This window comes from Echinops telfairi, unplaced genomic scaffold (genome assembly GCF_000313985.2).
Source record: "Echinops telfairi isolate 266 unplaced genomic scaffold, ASM31398v2 ScPeMD7_7420;HRSCAF=8458, whole genome shotgun sequence".
In the NCBI taxonomy this organism is placed as follows: Eukaryota; Metazoa; Chordata; class Mammalia; order Afrosoricida; family Tenrecidae; genus Echinops; species Echinops telfairi.
Window position 1 is genome coordinate 2,342,458 of NW_022111320.1, and position 19,787 is coordinate 2,362,244.

General features: G+C 41.0%; 1 protein-coding gene across 1 annotated transcript in view; it reads left to right on the forward strand.

Annotated features, from left to right (window-relative positions):
• Positions 1 to 19,787, forward strand: part of LEKR1 (leucine, glutamate and lysine rich 1) — a 210,991-nt gene that overhangs the window by 132,943 nt on the left and 58,261 nt on the right. The window contains exons 7-8 of the mRNA XM_030887649.2: positions 10,189 to 10,266; positions 12,260 to 12,463. Coding sequence (XP_030743509.1) covers positions 10,189 to 10,266; positions 12,260 to 12,463 — 282 coding nt within the window. The remainder of the gene's footprint in view (positions 1 to 10,188; positions 10,267 to 12,259; positions 12,464 to 19,787) is intronic.

Below are 19,787 nucleotides of genomic sequence, written 5' to 3' on the forward strand. Positions count from 1 at the left end.
TTTAGGAGTGTTTTCCGGCCGAGTCTGATGAAGTGCCATGCCCTTGCCCTAGTCTATTTTTGGTACTCCCTCGGGACCTCCTTGTTCTGCTCCCTTTGCTGTTCTGTTGAACGCCCTTAGTGTTTTGTCGCGGTGTGGTGGGGTCAAATCGGGCACAGTTCCCACAATGTGTCTCCAGTGTTGACTCCCGTAGGGCTATGGGTTAGTGAGGAATGTCATGTCTTACAGTGTGGCCAGCCATATGATCCTCTCTGTGCATTGACTGCTTTGAGCAAGGATATCTTCCTCAAGGCTGGTGGGCCAGGATGGAGGACTCTCTCTTCACTGTGGTTGGAACTCAGACAATGGGCTGGAGTTTGAACAAAGGGAAATCCAGGGCTTGGGGAGGAGGCTTGCAGCCATGCAAGTGAGAAGAGACTGTGGCTGACTCTAAAGCTGTAGGGGTGGGGGGCAAATGTCGAGGAATGTCAGAGGACAATTAGATAGGATTTAACTGATGGAGTAGATGTGGTTTAGGGATGACGGGACCTTGAAATGAAAAGAATAAAGGATAGGGCTTGAGGCTTTAGTCTCAGTGTGGACTGAGAGTCAGTAGAACGTCAACTTTTGGTCCTCAGTGCTGAGGTGCAAATCCCAGCACTACACTTGGTAATCATGCTACTTGAGGCAAGTTATTAAAGAGCCCCAGTGGTGTAGTAGTTACAAATGGGGCTGCTAGTCCCAAGGTCAGCAGTTCAAAACCACCAGTCACCTGTTGGGAAAAAGATGAAGTTTCCTACCCTCAGAAAGAGTTGAAGCCTCAAAAACCCACAGAGACAGTTCTGCCCTGCCCTACCGGGCAGCTTGGTGTCAGAATCCACGTGATAGCAGTGAGAAAGAAAGGTAAACTATGGTCTTGTTTTCTCAACAGTTAACATGGGAATAGGGCTGCTCTAAGAATATCATGAATATATGAAGCGCTACCCATCATTCTCATTTTTGTGTGGTTGCCCCTTACAGAAGTGGCAAAACCAGTGTAAGATGCAGATGTGGGATGAGGTCAGGAAATTAAAAGGTAATTAATTGGTTTTTGCTCTGTTACATTTGGTATGCCTTTTGGACACTAACATGGAAACTTCATGGAGGCAGTTTGAGAATGGCTATTTCATTTAATTAAGTGGAATGGCATGGACATGGCCCTTCAAATTTGGAGGAAAATATCCCATTATTTTCTCTTATTTCCTTTGCTTTGATTGACAGGAGCAGCAGGGGACTTTCCAAAAGCTTATTCACATCCCTGAAAAGAAAGGATTAACATTATTTGCTAAGAGTAAAAGAAGGAATGCAGTGCTTAAAGAGAAGTAGGCATTCTTTCCATTGTCTCTAGTTCCTCCAGTCCTAAAGAGGGTGAAGATAACAATTGGGTAGGAAAGGGTAAGCCTTAGAAAGAGGGTGTGTGTGTGTGTGGTGGCGTGCCAAATGGTGCTGTTGGAATGGTAGGCTCCCTCTTGAGAGAAATCTCATTTTAAAAATCTGCAATCAAGATCATTTATCTACATAGTAAAAATATCCACTGAAGTATGTGTTTCTGTCTCGGTCTTTGCTGCTGTTGTGGTGTGCCTAGTTCATAGCAGAGTCCTATGTGCAACTGAAGGAAACACTGCCCCCCACCCCCACCCCCAGTCCCGGCCATCCTCACCTCTTTCTTATGACCGAGCGTTGTTGCAGCCGCTGGGTCAGTCTGCCTCCAAGTTTAGGAAGAGTCTAGGGCTTAGCTGTGAAAATTGTGCAGGGGCTGCTCGATCTCAAGGCATTTTTAAAAAGCAACATTCTTCTGTTTGATGTCAAAATCAATGTATAAAAGTTGCCAAATATGGGAAGAGACAAAAAAATCACAGATAGGTTTTCATGTGTTGTTCTAGTTCATCTTCCTAAGGTATATGTATTTTAGGAGGATATTTTACATACTATTTTGCAGTTTTCTTCACTTATTCTGGACATTTTGCCATGCCATTAACTGACATATTATAGGTAATTACAAAGGACTACACAATATCCCAACCTATGGGTGAACTATCATTTGCTTACTAATTCCTCGTTTTTTAGAATAACAACTTTTTCCCCCATAAGATACTTTGAAAATCTATAGTGATAAATAATTCTACTCATACACAATTATTTCCTTAGGATAATTTTGTGAGGTCCAAATTTATATTTTTAAGGCTTTTAATGCATATGAATTATTGCCCTTTAATAAGATTAAAGTGCGTTACAATTTTAGCCCTGTTTATAAATACTCATTTCTCTACTTCCTAACCAATACTAGGTATTGTAGGGTTAAAAAAAAAAGCCACCTAATTTAATTGATGGAAAATTGAAACCCTGCATTTTCGGTTCCTTGTCTTTTTCCTTTGGTGACTCACTTGAGCTTACTTGCCTACTTTTCTAATAGTATGCTAATATTTTTCTTCCTTTTTTCATGTTTTACTTGGAAATGATTTCAAATTTATTAATTTATAATAATAGTACAAAAAGCACCTAAATACTGCAATCCCAGACTCACCTGCTATTAACATCTCCACCTATTTGCTTTCTCTCTCTCTCTATCTAGAAGCAGACACCTAGTCCTCTTCTCCTGAACCATCAAGGGTCCACGACGGGCAAAGCAGCCCTTTCTTTCCTTTTCATGTGCTGTTCCCCAGGACAGAGACCGTCGACTACGGAGCCACGGTGTTATCAGTGGACACTAACAAAATCCTTCAGTACCGTGCATCCCCAGATTTTGTTCGTTGGTCTAGTAATGTCTTCCCTGCTTCTGTGTGGACCGACAGTCTAGGAACCGCACGGGGGCAGTTCTACTCTGTCCCACAGGGTTGCTATGAGTGAGAAACAACTCGATGGCAGTGAATTAGGTGCAGTATCTTTGGGATTTGATGTTTTCCTTCTCAGTACAAGGCCTAGTCTGGGGTCAATTGACCCAGAAGCTTCCTTTTATCTGGAAGATTTCCACAGTTCTTCTTTGTCTTTTAACGAGATTAACATTTCTGAAGCATACAGAGCCCCTCACACTATTGTAAACTATAGTCCTTTTTTTTTGCCTCAGTTTGTATTTGTCTGATGTAACATCTTGATTGGCTCAAGGAAAGGTATGCTTGGAGAGGAGACTGTGCAAGGAACATTCGCTGAGAGTATTGCATCTGGAAGCAGCCTGTGAACGTCTGCCCCTCACAGGTGATGCCAATTTTGATCACCTGGCCAAGTTGTTGCTGACGTTTTTCTCTGTATTATCACTGCTGCTCCCCCCCCCCTTCCTTTCAACTGATCAACAATTTATGAGACACCTTGAGACCACACAAACATCTTACTCTTCTTTAATTGATTGATTGATCAAATGAACTTTAAAATTCCTATTTTTTCAAGAGTTTACATTTATTACTGTACTGAATGATTTGCCGTTGTTGTTGTTGTTGAAGTTTACGTTTTATTTCAGCAAATACATCAATGGGCAGTGAAGGTCTGACAGCACAGTGATTGTTTAGAGATCTTCACAGCTGTGTCTGCGACCTTCATGCATGTACTTAATGATTTTGACACACAAATTGTTCCAGATTTAGCCAGTAGGAGAGCCTTCAAGATGACCTTGAAATGTGAATCCATCATACTTTTAAGCTCTAAGGTGCTTTCTGACATATAACAAGATGTTTATGATATTCACAATCTGCGCCCACCCAAGAACCAGCATTTATCCAAATAGTTCTGGTTCCTTTAATGGCCAATGTCATTAGAGAACATGATCTGGGTTTAATTGTGTTTGTACTTGTCCCTTCTGCAGACAGACCTAGATAATAGAAGTTTGTGTGTATACATAGATATACTTACAAACATATGCACATGCATTTATATGTATGCATGCATACCTGTATGTCATACGTGTACATATAAGGCACAGAAATATTTTCAACAGCTGCCTAGCACTTCATTATATGTATGTAGTATACTTTTTCCCCTTGAAACTTCAATGTAAAAAAAGTCAAAGAAAATAGTACTAATTACAATTAACTTATATCCTGGTGGCATAGTGGTTCTGTGTTGGGCTGTGATCTGCAAGATCAGTAGTTGAAAACCATCAGCCACTCTGAGGGAGAAAGACAAGGTTTTCTACTCCTATAAAGAGTTACAGTGTCATAAACTCACAGGGTCAGTTCCACCTGGTTGCTATGGAGTCGCTATGAGTCGGCATCGACCCAATGGCTGTGAGTTTGGTTTGGGGTTTTGATTTAATACACGTATAGGAGAGCCACAGCATTCTGTATTGTTTTCAAGTCAAGTTTGCTGAGGTATAACTGAGTCAGAGCAGAAATCACTCCCCAGAGTATACACTTCTGTAAGTTTTGACAAATGCATACAGTCATGTAGCCATAACTATAATCAAGAAACAGAACAGACTTCTGCTTCTAGTACAAATAAAGCAACAGGGACTAAATTTATCCTCCTGTCTGAAACAACTAAGAATATAGAAAAAGACACGAAGCCCTGATTTTCATTTGCCATCAGACCATGCAGGGCATTGATACCTGAGAAAGGGTAAACAAATGAGGTGAGCCATACAATTGATTGCCATGTGGTTGTTGTTAAGTGCCACTGAAGTGCCAGCATTACTGACCAAATAACCAGACAAACACAAGAAAATAATGCTACAATCCACTGTTCCCCATAAATGTAGATGCAAAAATTCTAAATGTACATTTTTCAAATTGGATCCAACATTGTGTAAAAAAGAGACTCTGCCCTGACCAATGGTCTTCCAATGCAAAACCAAAATATCAAACTCACTGCCATTGAGTCGGTTCAACTTCTGTCAAGGTTGGTTTGAAGTGAAAAGTCAGTCAATATAACTCATCATATGAAAAAATGAAAAAGGCGATTGTCTCCATAGACATAGAAGAGCACTTGACAGAATATAGTATCTATCACTGCTAGAAACTTTGTACAGACTAGGAATGGAAGGTGCTACGGACTGAATTATAATTCAGTAAAACTATCTTTTTTTTTAAAAAAAAAGAAGGTGCAGTGGACTGAATTGTGTACCCTTTAAATGTCTTATTAAATCCTAACCCTCATACCTAGGCTTATCATCTCATTTGGAAATGGGTTTTCTTTGTTAACAATTAATGATGTGTTATTATTATTATAGGGTATGACTTAAATCAGTCTCTTTCAATTATAAAAACAGATCGAGCAAGCAGAGATTCCAAGAAACCAAGGGACAGGAAAGGATGAAACTTTCCCCGAGTGCTGGTGCCAGGGATTCCGACTGCTAGCCTCCCACCCATTGAGAAGCCGCCCACTTGGGGCATTTTTGTTACAGCAGCACTAGCCAACAAGGATAGAAGGGAGCGTCCTCAAGCTGACAAAAAGCATCTACAAAACCTACACGTAGTAATTAGGAACAAGGCAAACACATCTATTCCATTTCCATTCACTCCATTAAGTTTCTAGCTAGTGCAAGTTTCTAGTTACACAAGGAAAACTTTCAAAGGAAAGAATAAAAAAATTTAGACTGGAATGGAAAAAGAAACTGTCTTAATTCACAGATAAACACCATAGATTAAAAAAAAATTGTTTTTAACTCCAAGCTCACCGCCATAGAGTTGATTCTAACTCATCACGATCCTATAGGAGAGGGTAAAACTCCTGTGGGTTTCCAAGATTGTAACTCTTCATGGGAACAGAAAGCCTCGTCTTTTCCTGAGGAAAAGCTAGTAAATTCAAATGACTGACCCGCAGTTTGCCAGCCTAATGTGTAACCTCTATGCCGCCAGGGCAGGTGAGAACGTGTTTGAAGTTCCTAAGAAATTTACACACACACAAATCCTCCAGAACTAATCAAGTTCAGCAAAGTCACAAAATCAAGAGAGCTATATGTCATACACACAGCAGCATATTTTCATACGAACAGTAAATAATATGAATGTGGAATCTTTAATAATTCTATTCACAATACCATCCCAAAAGTACTTAGACATGTTTTTGTTAGTTGCTGTCTAGTCAGCCCACAATTCATGTCAACCCATACACAATGGAATGAAACACTGCCCACCCTGCCCCCTCGTCATAGTGGCTGCAGGTAGGGCTGTTGTGGCCACAGGGTTTTCATGAACTGAATTTCAGGCCTCACTTTCTAGTCCGTCTGAGGTAGTTAGTTTATTGTGCCAGCCTGGCCGATAAACACATGGGGGATTATTGAAGGGCGGAGAGATAAATGGCTTGGCGAGCCTCACCTTTCTCGTCTCTCTCGCTCTTTGATCATCGGACCAGTGTGTGGCTGCCTTGCTTGTTCTGTGCCTCAATTTGCAAGGTACACTACCTATGGGACACCTAACCTGTGGACTGTGTTGCTGTAATTTGAGGTTCCTTTAAGACCTGCTTCGCCACACAATTGGAATTTACATCTCTTGAGCTGGGGACTGACTGTTGATGACCTGCCTTGCTGTTGGCTGCCAATGCCCGGACAGCCTGAATTGCTCTACAGAGGACTACCTGGTGACCCTCAAGACTTGAAGGACTTCCAGTGCCTCACAACTGTCTAACACATTTGAGTTGTATTGAGCCATTTGTACTGCCTTATAATTTAACTGTTTATTTCTTGTGTTATATATCTATCTATCTGTATAACTGCTTTATAATTTAACAACTGTTTATTTCTTGTGCTAGCTATCTAAATATATATTTATAAAATTATTAGCAATCTGGTTTTGTCTCTCTAGAGAGCCCTGTCTGACACACTGTCTTAGCCCAGAAGTGCCATTAAAACCTGCTGTGTGTCATAAGAACACACAAACCACCAGCTGGTAACCACACTTGAAGCGCATTGGCTGGAAGTTTGCAAAATAACAATTCAGTTTGAGGGCTTAAGCTTTTTAAAAATTTAAAGAAATTTAACATATTGAAACTTACTACATAGCTACTCTAATCAAGATAGCTTGGTACGCTAATCAGATTGGTTTGATACTAGTATAAATTTAAACATGTAGATCAATGACATGAAACTGTGAGTGCAGAATTAAACTGTGGTCAATGGATTTTTTACTACGATGTCAAGATCATTTAGAGGAGGCAGTAATAATCTCTTCAACAGTTGGTGCTGCAGAAATTGATTATCCACCTGAAAAAATATGACTTTACACCCAAAGAGTTCTGCTGGTGCTGCTAGGTAACCACAGGGTGCGCAGTTCAAAACCACGGGCCATTCCGAGGGAGAAAGAGGATGCTGTCTGACCCTGCGAAGATTTACAAACCCTCAGAAGCCCTGTGGTGTCTATGAGTCAGCATCAACTCAATGGCAGTGGGTTCGGTTTCATTTTGACCAATTTACAAAGTTAATTAAAAAGATCCCACACATTTTCATGTAAAACTTAAAGCTATACAGTTTCAAGATACAAACATAGGGAAAATGTTTTTGATCTTGGGGTTAAAAAATTCTTAATTATAACCCTAAGAGGGAAAAATTGTTAAATCTGACTTCATAAAAACTAAGAATGTATGTTCTTTGAAATACACTGTTTGAACAAAACCAAACCACAGAGGAGTTGAAATTATGTGTGCACTAAATTTCAGAGAAGGGAGTCTATGTGACCTCTTTTCGAGGCAGGGGTCGGGCATGCCTCACACTGTATCCTCCTCTGCCTACTCCGACAGGAGCCATTCTTCCCATACCACTGTTCGTCGTCGCTGGGCTTGAAGATTCAGTGCAATGGCCACCAGGACTCACAGACAACACTCACAATTAAGGGGGCTTACTAGGGAAGTTACTAAGTCACCACAAGTCAAGATCCGCAAACAGGACGCAGTCATTGGCCTCCTCAAGCTAGCAGCCAAGCCTCTCCGGTTCCTTGTCTCTCAGCCACATGGTCCCATGACCTTTGCCTCCACGGTCCAAGAAGGCAGCCAACTGTCATTCAGTCACCCATTTCCATAGTCTCGGGCTAGATAGGAGTGATATGGTACTCCACAATCTTAGTGCTGCCCTTCGAAGTCTCTATGCCACAATCTGTGATGCAACTGGTCTCAGCGGCCTCCCGGGGAGCTGGAAGGTGCTCTTCCAGGATCCTCCCGGTTTCTCCCTCCTCTGCCCTTTCAAAGACGGTTCATTCTTACAGCCAGGGGTGTGGTAATGAAAACTGACCCATCTCCTCACTTAGTGTTACACATGTCCTGTTTGCGTAGTACCACCCACTCAATAAACCTATTATACAATAAGGAAGACCAAAGGAGAATGCATACATTTGAATTATGGTGCTGGTGAAGAAAATAGAAAGTACCATAGACTGAAAAGAGAATAAATAAATCTGCCTTGGTAGAAGTATAGGCAGAATGCTTCGTAGAGGCTTTGCTTCAAGTACTTTGGGCGTGTTGTCAAGAGCGACCGGTTCCTGGAGAAGGACATCATGCTTGGTCAAGTAGAGGGACAGTGACAAAGAGGAAGGTCCTCAACAAGATGAATCAACACAGTGGCTTCAACAATGGACTCACAGCAATGCTGATAAAAATGGCAGAGCTACACTGTGGGATTCAGGAATGAAACATTGGGTGATAAAACCCCAAAGGAAATCCAGAAAGTGACTACCGTAAAATTTGTGAAAGTAGTTGTTTATAGGAGTCAAGGCATTTGATGCCTTTAAAATTATTTGTTAGAAAATTAAAGTCATTCAGCAAGTAGGACAAAGCCATTGGTAACCTAACATATTGCATTGTACAGTTTATAAGATTTTTTGATGTGTTCAGACAATGACAACTTACTAATGAGCAGACTAATTTGAAATTTGAATGGAAATAATCATCTTTCTCTTATATTAAATTTATGCATATTGGTACAAATCTCTAACCATATAAAACCAAAGCAAGTATTTCAATTTTAGAATTTTTATCTAGTTATTTTAATGGTTTATGTATATTATATCAAGTTTCTTTTGTACGGCACAATTATTTTTGTTGTGTGTGTCACTAGTTCAACACATTTAATTGTTGACTTGTGTTCCATTGTATGGATATACTGTAATTAATTTACCCATCAACTTGCTGATGGACATTTAGGTTGTTTCCTGTTCATTAATCTGCTCAGATTTCCTATCTTCATTAATTAGAGCATATATTCTTTTATATCTTCCAGCAGAGTTATAATTACTCCTTCAAAAATCCTTAAGTTCTGATTTCAATACTTGGGTCATTAACTTTATTTCTTGAAACTGAGTCATACTCTTTCATTGTATGGTGAATAATTTTTTCATTGTATTGTGGACATTGTGAATCTTATGTGGTAGAGATTAATTTCTTATAGTCTTTCAAAGAATGTTGTTATTTTAGGCAGGCAATTAGGTTAGTTGGCTTAGGCAAACTCTGATTCTAGCTTAGCAGCTCAACTCTCCGCTATTTTACAAGACATCAGAAAGTTCATGGGAAAATTCCATTTTTGTATTTCACTTTTCCACAAACTTTTTGAAGATACATAGCGTCCTCCTCGTGTGTGTAGTTCAGGACTCAGTCAGAGATTTGGGTAGAGCTAATAGGCAGTACTTGAACCTTCCACTCCCCAGTCTCTTCTATTCAGGATTCCCCCTTCACTTTCTAGCAGCTGTAATTGTCCTAAACCTTGTCCTCTGGGTTTATAGACCAGAAAGACTATGTTTGTAGACCAGAAAGACTATCAAACTCTTTAAGAGTTTGATCTGTCATGTCTGATGCATACTGGAGCTGCCCTTTGAAGCCATTGAAATACACACACACATAAATACAGAACCCCAAACCGGTCCCATCCAGGATGTCTCTTCATTGCACATAGTTCTCCCACAGAATTGCCCTGTTTTTACTCACTTTCTAGTACCTTTACATGATTCTGATTTGTTTGTTTTTAATATTGCCCAGAATGTAATATTTTACCTGAGAAACTAATCTGTTGGAGCGTATTTGGCCATTATAGAAAAACAACAACTATATATATATATATATATATACACATACACACACATACATATATATATATATATATATATATATACACATATATTTCTTTAAGGAAATCATATGATGATGCTGGTAATCACTTTCTCTGGATGAATAAACAGGAGCAAAGATATCTATGAATAAACAATGATATAAATTATATTTTAGCTATTTTCAATAATAGACTTATGTCTATTTTGTGTTTTTTAGGACTAAATCAAATGAAGCTGATGACTGTCAAAGGAAACTGAGAAAGCTGGAGTTTGAATCTGTTATTTCTGAGTCACGGTATATATTGCAAATATTTTCAAGTAAAAATGTAATAATTGAAATTGAAACAAATTTTACATGAAAGATAAATTTAGCTTTTCTTATTGTATTGCTTATGTGAATTATATTAATTATGAATACATAATTAGAGTAAGTGTGTCTTGAAGTTGTTTATTAATTTTGCCTCATGTGTAAATTGGCAAGTTTTAACATCACCAAAAGATGTATTTTCTTTTTTTTTTAATACTTTTTTTGGGGACTCTTAATCTCTTATCACAATCCATACATCCATCAGTGTATCAAGCACATTTGCATATATGCTGCCATCATCATTTTCAAAGCATTCTCTTCCCACTTGAGCCCCTGATATCAGCTCCCCATTTCTTCCCCCTCCCTTCTATTTCCATATCTTACATCATCCTCTGATGCCCCTCATCCACTTTTCCATTTTTTTGTCCCCCTGGGAGGGGGTTATACGTTGATCCTTGTGATCAATTCTCCCTTTCTCCCCCCACCCTCTCCTAACCCTCCTGGTATTGCTACTCATTGTTGGCCCTGATGAGTTTATCGTTGCTGGATTCCCTGTTTTGTGGGCTCTTATCTGTAGCAGTGTGCATGTTCTGGTCTAATCTGATTTGTAAGGTAGAATCAAGGTCATGATAGTGGGGTGAAGGAAGCACCAAAGAGCTAGAGGAAAGTTGTGTGTTTTATCAGTGTTCTGCTGCAACCTGATTGGCTCATCTTTTACCTGTGACCCCTCTGTGAAGGGATATCCAATTGTCTACAGATGGGCATTGGGTCTCCACTCCATCTCCCACCCCGCAATTCACATTGGGTATGATTTTATTCTGGGTCTTAGATGCCTAACACCTGATCCCATTGACACCTCATGATCACACAGGCTGGTGTGCTTCTTCCATGTGGGTTTTGTTGCTTCTGAGCTAGATGGCCACTTGTTTACCTTCAAGCCTTTAAGACCCCAGATGCTATATCTTTTGATAGCTGGGGCACCATCAGCTTTCTTCACCACATTTGCTTATGTATCTGCTTTGTCTTCAGCAATTGTGTTGGGAAGGTGAGCATCATGGAATGCAAGGTTAATAGAACAAAGTGTTCTTGCATTGAGGGAGTACTTGAGTGGAGGCTCAATGTGCATCTGCTACCTTAGTACTAAACCTAAAAATTTATGCACATAGACCTATTTCTCCATCATCATATATAAATATATTTACATATGTACATGCCTGTATTTAGACTTCTATAAATATCCTCTGCCTCCTGGTTCTTTCACTGGAGACAAAGTACGGGAATTGTGCATAATCTGACCCCATCACACTGGGGCGAAACACTAAGGACATGCAATAGAGCAGCAAGGGGAGCAAAATGATGAAATCCCTGGGGAATACCAAAAATAGACTTTGGAGACAGAGTGTGGCACCCCATCAGACTCAACTGGAAAACACTCGTAAAGACCAACAAACAGACCCCGAACTATTTATAGGCTTTTCCATTCTTGTCAGTGTCTTTCTTTTGTTGTTGTTGTTGTTATTTCATTGTTTTGTTGGTCTTGATTTCCTTTGTTGTTTTATTTGGCTTTGCCTGGTTTTTGAGCTTATTAATGTATCTGCATGTCTATCTAGATAAGATGGGCAGGATAAATAATTCAGAGATGAAAAGAATGGGACCAATGGGTCCAGGGGGATACAGGGGAAAGAGAGGTGGGAGAAAGGAAGGGGGTGGGGAAACCAACCCAGGGACAAGGGAACAACAAGTGAACTAAAATTAAGGGAGAGAAGGGCATCGGATGCCTAGTGGGTTTTAATCAAGGGCACTGTAGCAGTGAGGAATTACTAAACCTGAATGAAGGCAGAACATGATGGTGGGACAAGAGGAAAGATGTATTTTTTTAAACATATTTAATTTAAAATTTATTATTCCTAATGGCCTTTTCATATATCTTTGATAAACACCAAAAATACTATCTAATAGGATTCTTTTTTAATTCTTTTAGTCACACTAGACTACTTAAAGAAAAAGAAGAATCTTTAGCATCTTGTCAGCAGTCATGCAAAACTTTACAGGAACAACTGACTGCCAAGGAAGGGCAAGAAGAAGACATGAAAAGGAAAATTAACCTTACAGAAGAGGAACTTGAATTAGCCAAAGCTCTTCTGAGTCAGACAAAGGAAGAGACTGCAACACTGAAAAATGAAAGGTGAAGTAAACAGTAATTCATGTTAAAAATGTTTATTTTTTTTAAATCATTTTATTGGGAGTTCATACAATTCTTATCACAATCCATCCATCCATTGTATCAAGCACATATGTACATTTGTTGCCATCATCATTCTCAAAACATTTGCCTTCTACTTGAGCCCTTAATATCGGCTGCTCATTTCCTCCCTCCCTCCCCTCTCCCCCTCCCTCATGAACCCTTCATGATTCATAAATTATTATTATTTTATCATATGTTACACTGTCCAACGTCTCCCTCCGCCCTCTTCTCTGCTGTCCATCCCCCAGGCAGGAGGCTATACTTGTAGATTCTTGTAATCAGTTCCCCCTTTCCACCCCACATTCACTCTACCCTCCAGGCATTGCCACTCTCACCACTGGTCCTGAAGGAGTCATCTGTCCTGGATTCCCTGTGTTTCCAGTTGCTATCTGTACCAATGTACATCCTCTGGTCTAGCCAGATTTGTAAGGTAGAATTGGGATCATGATACTGGGGGAAGGGGGGGAGGAAGCATTTAAGAACTAGAGGGGAGTTATATGTTTCATCGTTGCTACCCTGCACCCTACTGGCTCATTTCCTCCCCACAACCCTTCAGTAAGGGGGTGTCCAGTTGCCTACCGATGGGCTTTGAGTCTCCACTCTGCACTCACCCACATTTACAATGATATGATTTTTTGTTCTTTAATCCTTGATACCTGATCCCTTCGACAGCTCGTGATCACACAGGCTGGTGTGCTTCTTCCTTGTGGGCTAGATGGCCGCTTGTTTATATTCAAGCCTTTAAGACCCCAGACACTAAAAAATGTTTATTTTTACGTCACTACAGGAGCCCTGGTGGTGTAGTGTTGGGCTGCTAACTGCAAGGTCAGCAGTTCAAAACCAGCGAGTTTCTACTTGGGAGAAAGACAAGGCCTTCTACTCCCATAATGAATTACAGTTTCTGAGACTCACAGGGCCAGTTCTACCCTGCTCTATTGGGTTGCTATGAGTCAGCATCGACTCGGTGGCAGTGTGTTTTTGAGGTTTGTTTTAAATTCTTTTAGAAAACCCTGGTGGCATAATGATTATGCATTGGGCTGTTCACTATAAAATTAGCAGTTTGGACCTACCAGCCACTCCACAGGAGAAAGGCTTGGCTCTCTACTACCATAACGAGTTTCATTCTAAGGAACCCACCGGAGCAGTTCTATTCCTTCTAGGGTAGCTGAGTTAGAATTGACACCATAGCAGTGAGAATACCATAGATGAGGAACCCTGGTGGCTCAAGAGGTTAAATGTGTGACTGTCAACTAAAAGGTTAGCAGTTCAAACTCAAAGAGCTTCTTTATAGTCTGCTTCCATACAGATCTACATTGATTGGAAATACTATGGGCAATTCTATTCTCCCCTATAGATCCCTATGAGTGGGAATAGTCTAGAGAACAATGGGTTTGAATTCCATACGTATTTAAAATATCAAGCTCCTGTGCGTTATAACAATAGACGCACAAGATGTATTTCTCCTTAGAGTTCATTACACCCAACCACCTCATTTTTCAGGGAAGTAAACCGAAGCCCAAAGAGTTAAACTAGCTAGTGATACAAGGAAGAATGGAAGCCAAATTGTGTTTGGCTTTAATATTAGATTTTTCTAATGTTTAATTTATCCTATTATATTATGACATGTTTTCTAAAAGCATTTTATATTGATTATATTATATCTTATATAATATTAGATTTAATATTAGATATTTCTTTAAAAGAGTCAAATTGAGTTATATGCAGTACTTAAAATTGTGAATTTCACCTGAGTCAATAATTTAGTGGCATTCTATAATTTTCTAATGAAAAAGGAAAAAATAATTCGTTTTCTGAGTAATTAACATATTGTCTAGACTACCTCATTTCCAATGTTGCTCGATTAACTGCTTATCTAATGAGTGTTATCTCCTTCTCAGAGGTCATTGAGAAGATTCTACCTTTATTCAAATGTTGATGAAACTCTCCTCAGAGGACTGGCTTAGGTCTCAAAATCAGACAAATTATATGAAGGGATTATATGATTTAGCTAATGACATCTAAAGAAGCTATTCCTTAGAATATCTTCAATACAAAGTCTTTGTCCTTTAGGAATAGATTTAATTTTTAAATAGTCTCAAGTAGGCCAAGTGAAAGTTGGTCCACTTAATATGATTGGAAACTAATCTGGGAAATACCATTTGGGATAAAATATAAAGTAAAATGTTTTCTGTTTTCTAGGCTTTATAAACTATCCATAGCTGCAATTTGAGAGGGGAATTTTATGAAGTGCTGATTGGCAGCATCATTACAATTAATGTAAAACCTTCCCAGGGGGGTGCTTGGAAATAGTGCATCCCCTTGAATGAATATGTATTATTACTTTCTCTTCTTTAGTATGATTACAGTCACATCCATCTGTTATAAATATTGAATGAGAAGAGCAATTTCTATAAGCTTTCAGAAAAGAGAAACATCACTGAACTATTTTTGTCCCTTCTGTTCCCCGCTTTGCGTGTGTCTGCGCCCCTTTTCTGTTCTTTGTATTGCAGTGCAGTGAGTCCCTGAATAAGGCGCTTTAGCTTTAGGCTTTCAACTCTCACCGAACGACTTTTTCCTGATGGTTGTGTTAGAGAAGGTGGGGGGAGATTTGGTAGGATTATCTGATTCACTCGTGACAGACTGCTATCAGAGCTCATTGCAGTTGTGAAAAGCTGAGACTGGAATGTGGCCATCGGTCAATTTTGCCATCCTGCCGGTCTGTTGTTGTTAGGCTCCATCAAGTCAGTTCTGAGCCATGACGACCACATGCACAACGAGGGAGGCACTGCCTGGTCCTGCGCCATCCTCACACTTGTTCCTAAGCTTGAGCTCGTTGTTGCAGTCACTGTATCCATCCATCTCATCCAAAGCCTTCCTGTCTTTTGATGCCCCTTTGCTTTACCAAGCATGATGTCCTGCTGGGTATATAGCAAGCCGTTTGGGCAGCAAAGTTAGGAATCTCACTGCCATCAAGAAAGAAGAGCCAGGAGTGGTGTGTGTCCTCTGGACCCCAAGATCGCTGCACACTGAACTCCCCAAGAAGCAGCAGAAGAGGGGCAGAGGACAACAGCAACAGAACCGAGAGAGAGAGAGAGAGAGAGAGAGAGAGAGGCTTCCCAGCTTACAAGATTGAGAAAAGCTGAGTACCTTTGGGCAGGAAACTTGTAGACTGGGGTGCCGTCAGGTGCTTACTTGAGGGAACTATACTTGGTGGCCACAAAGCTAGCACTGAGTGTCCTTGAGCTGAGTCTTATGGTGGAGTAGAACTTCCTTTGGGAATTTATCAGCAGCCCTAAAAGAACTTTGCAACATTGGCAAGCAGGGCAGAGGCCAAGGGGCTAAGTGGCTGAGAGCCCAAAGACGAGAGAGACTTGCTTGGAGGCGTGGCTGTCTTGAGCATTTCTGACCCTGAATTGTAATCTGTTAACTTCCCTAATAAAGGCCACAATCTAAGTTCTGTGTGCCATTAATAAATAAGCCCACAATCATAGTCTGTGAGTTCTGTGTGGCCATTGCAACGAATTATTGAACCCAGAAGGGAAGTAAAGAATACAGCAGGAGGAATGATTGGTGTCAGAATTGTTTTTAAAAAGGTCGGAAGGTGGAGGCTTGCCTGACACCTGTCTCTCAGAAATTGGCTTCAGGCTGATGGGGAGTTTGATTCTCCCGCAGCCTTGTGAAGTGAGAGGAGGTCAAATGCCCCCCCCCCCCCACTGTTCTGACAGTTATCTATCTGACAGTTTATACAAAAGCTGGCATGATATTACTTGATCATCTTGTCACTCTAAGTTTACTGACATGATATTTGTCAAATAAAAAAAAAAGTGCTGGCGGACCAACAAGATATATAAGATCATAGGGTTTCTCCTAAGCAAAGCATTGTTTTCATCGTCTGTCCCAGGCTACTTTCAGACTGTGTTTGCCTATCCCCAGAGCCTGAGGGGCACATGTATGCACCCAATAAGCATCTGTTGAGTGAATGAATTACTTACTTTGGATAATTCAACAACATTTATTGGGGGAGCATTTGCTATGTGCAAGGTGGTGTGGGGTTCCTGGATGGTGCAAATGAATAGGCAGTCAATTGTGAACGGAAAGGTTCACAGTTCAAATCTACTCAGATAACCTTCAGAAGAAAGGCCTGGAGACCTACTTTATAAAGCCCATGGCCATTGAAAAACCCACTTTGAAACACTTAAGGGTCTCCATGAGTCTGAATTGATTTAGCAGCAACTGGCTTGGTTTTTTTCCACCTGAAGGTTAAAACACTGAGCCCTAGTGGTGTAGTGGATTATGCATTGGGTTGCTAACTACAATGTTGGCAGTTCCGCCAGCCCATCTGAAGAAGGGCGATGCAATTATCTGCTACCATAAAGATTTACAGTCATGGAAACCCACAAGGGCAGTTCTGCTCTGGCCGATAGGGTTTCTATGAGCCAGAATTGACTCACTGGCAGTGCAGGGTTTTTGTTTGTTTGCGGTTGGGGTTTTTGTTTTGGGGATACAGCAGTGAATCTAAGAGTCCCAGTCCTCATGGAGCTTGAATTCTAATAGAGGAGATACGCATCTGTTCAATTAACATGCATTATTTTCTTCTCTCAAGCCCTGCATCCCTCCTCCCCAAGCAGAAGAAACTCTTTTCAGAAGAGAAGAGGTTTCACGGACAGGAGGGGTGGTGGGCCCTTTATGGTCATGGGATGCAAGGGTGGAAAGTCTGACTAGCTGGGTCACAGAGACCTTGGCACTAGAGAGAGTGGCCTCTTGTGGGGGACAGGAAGGCAGTGAGCACAGGGGCAGTGCCAGAGAAAAATGTGGCTGGTTTAAAATTCTGCGTGAAGAGAGTTCTCAGTTCTCCTGCTCCTGGGCCACAGGTCTCTGTGGCTAAGGCCACAGCTCCTCCAGGACCATGAGTGCACGACAGCACTTCAGGTACACTGCTGGTTAAATAGGCTGGCTGACCTGGGCGCCTGAGGCCACACTGTCAAACATTTTTTTATATCGAAATGTGTTCTATCATTAACTTTCAAATACACTTTCAAATGACATGTGTTGAAGCTTGATGATTGCCCACATGTAAAACTGAGAAAGATCTATTAGCGTGCTCTCGTGGGACCGAGAGCCAAACTGCTGGAACACACAGCTGCTTATAGCAAGTTCTCACACCCTATGCATTCCCAGATACCATCCCCAATGGAGCCTCCATATCTTGGTAAACTGAGGACAAATAGAGAAAAGAAACCGCCTCAGAATACTGAAAAGCATTAGAGGAAATGCTTAGTTGTAATCAAAATTGGATGCAACTTGCTTGCATGTGAAATGTTCTGTGAGATAATATCTGTCTGTCTGTCTACAGTAAAACTACATTTACTTAATTGGCCCCTGTTCCCCTGAAGAATATCTCTTCCTATCCCCTGATCCTTTCCTCACCTCTCTTCTGTCTTTCGATCTTCCTTTTATAGATCAAAAGCTATAAATCCTTGCTCCGTAAAACACACACACACAATTAAGCAAACGATGTAAGGAAGTCCATAGCATTTCCTGGCTCCACATGTGGCAGGTCTCTTTATCCCTTCCATTCCTCTTCATCCTCTCTTCCTCTCAAATCCTGATCCTTCCTCTCCTGCTCTCTCTCCCACAATCCACAGATTCCACGGCCCTGGAAGCCTCTCGTGCTTCTGTGAGCATCAGCTCAGCTCATCCTCACACCGCCCTATGCACTGTGCCAGATGTCATTGTGAAGTTCAGTGGAAAGGTTGAGTGGGGCAGAACACCAGCCCAGATCCTGCTCTTGCAGTCTCTCAAACCAGACCTCTCCCCTTGTCATGTGTGCTGTCCTCTGATCTGCCTTCATCCCCAGGGAGCACACTTTCCAATTCCCCAGCCCAGAGTCAAAGACATTTCCAAATATGTTCAGAGGCAATGGCCTATAGTGGAGAAGTGACCCTCACACGGGAAGCAGATGAATAAGGCAGCATTATTCACATTTTGTAGGTGAGGGACCTGAGGTTAAGCAGAGTTCTCATGGAGGGTCACAGAACTGGCAAAGGCACAAATCAAGCTCCATGATGTCTGACTTAAACTAAGCTCATAGTCCCTCCACTCGAGTTTGCACAAGTCTCCAAATATTTGTCTTGAAGGGCAGACTTTTCTCAACTTGTCTCTTTCTAACTTTGCTGTCTCAACCATGTTGTCACCATGTGTCTTTGGGAGGCCCACGGCCTGGCAGAAAAACCCAGAGTGGCCCTCTCCTCCCTTCCTTCCCTCTTCCTTGCACCTAAGTAAAGGGGAGATGGTGACATCTCTTTTCTGCACCTCCCGCCTTTGCAAAGTCAGAAGTGGAGTCATCTGGAGTTACAGGGCTATAGAGGGACGTTAGGGAAGGCAAAGGTAGGTTTAAGTCCAAACTTGACCAACATTAAGCTTGAACAGCTTAGCCATTTTTAGGCGTATCTTCCTTCCCAGCAAAACAGGCATATTAATAATAGCTATGCCTTGGGCTGCTAACGGAAAGGTCAGCAGTTCAAAACCACCAGCAATTCCACAGGAGAAAAAAACGAGGCTTTCTACTACTGTAAAGGGTTACCATTGCAGAAACCCCCAATGTGTCCCCTTAGGGCGGCTATAAATCAGTCTTTACTTGATGGTAGCGAGGTCTTGTTGTGAATATAAACATATCTAGTATTGCACTGAGTAGGGTTTTAGGGTTGCAGAAAGTCGTAGTGCCCTCTCTCTCTCCTTTCATAAGTTGCTTAACCCCTATAACACCATTGTTAAAAATTAATTTGTGCACCCTGCGTTGGGCAGCAAATGTCTATTGAAATCAATACTATCAGCTTTACTTACAGCTGTCAAGACTAATCTTGGGAGTGAATCAATTTTGATTCTACTCAACTAAAGCACTATGAAATGAAATATTCTCAGTAATATTATTTTAAATAAAAGACAAACAGCCCTTATCTGACTTTTCACCCCAAGAGTCACATTTCTGTCTTCATAGCCATCAGTCACTCTCAGAACAAAGCACTTGCTGGACTTTTGTATGATGTCACAGCCTCACTGCTTTTTAGGGAGACTGGGAGTGGTGGCAAAAGACAAAGGAGCTCCTTGATTGACAATGCAAAGACTCCTCTAAAAGAACAACTTGTGCAATGATTTAAAGCCATTGTTTTGGCCACGATGGTGGAACATTTGCTTGCCTTGAGTTTTCAGCTCCAATGAAGGAACTCTGAGCTTGTGCATGTATATGATGCTCACCTTCCCGACA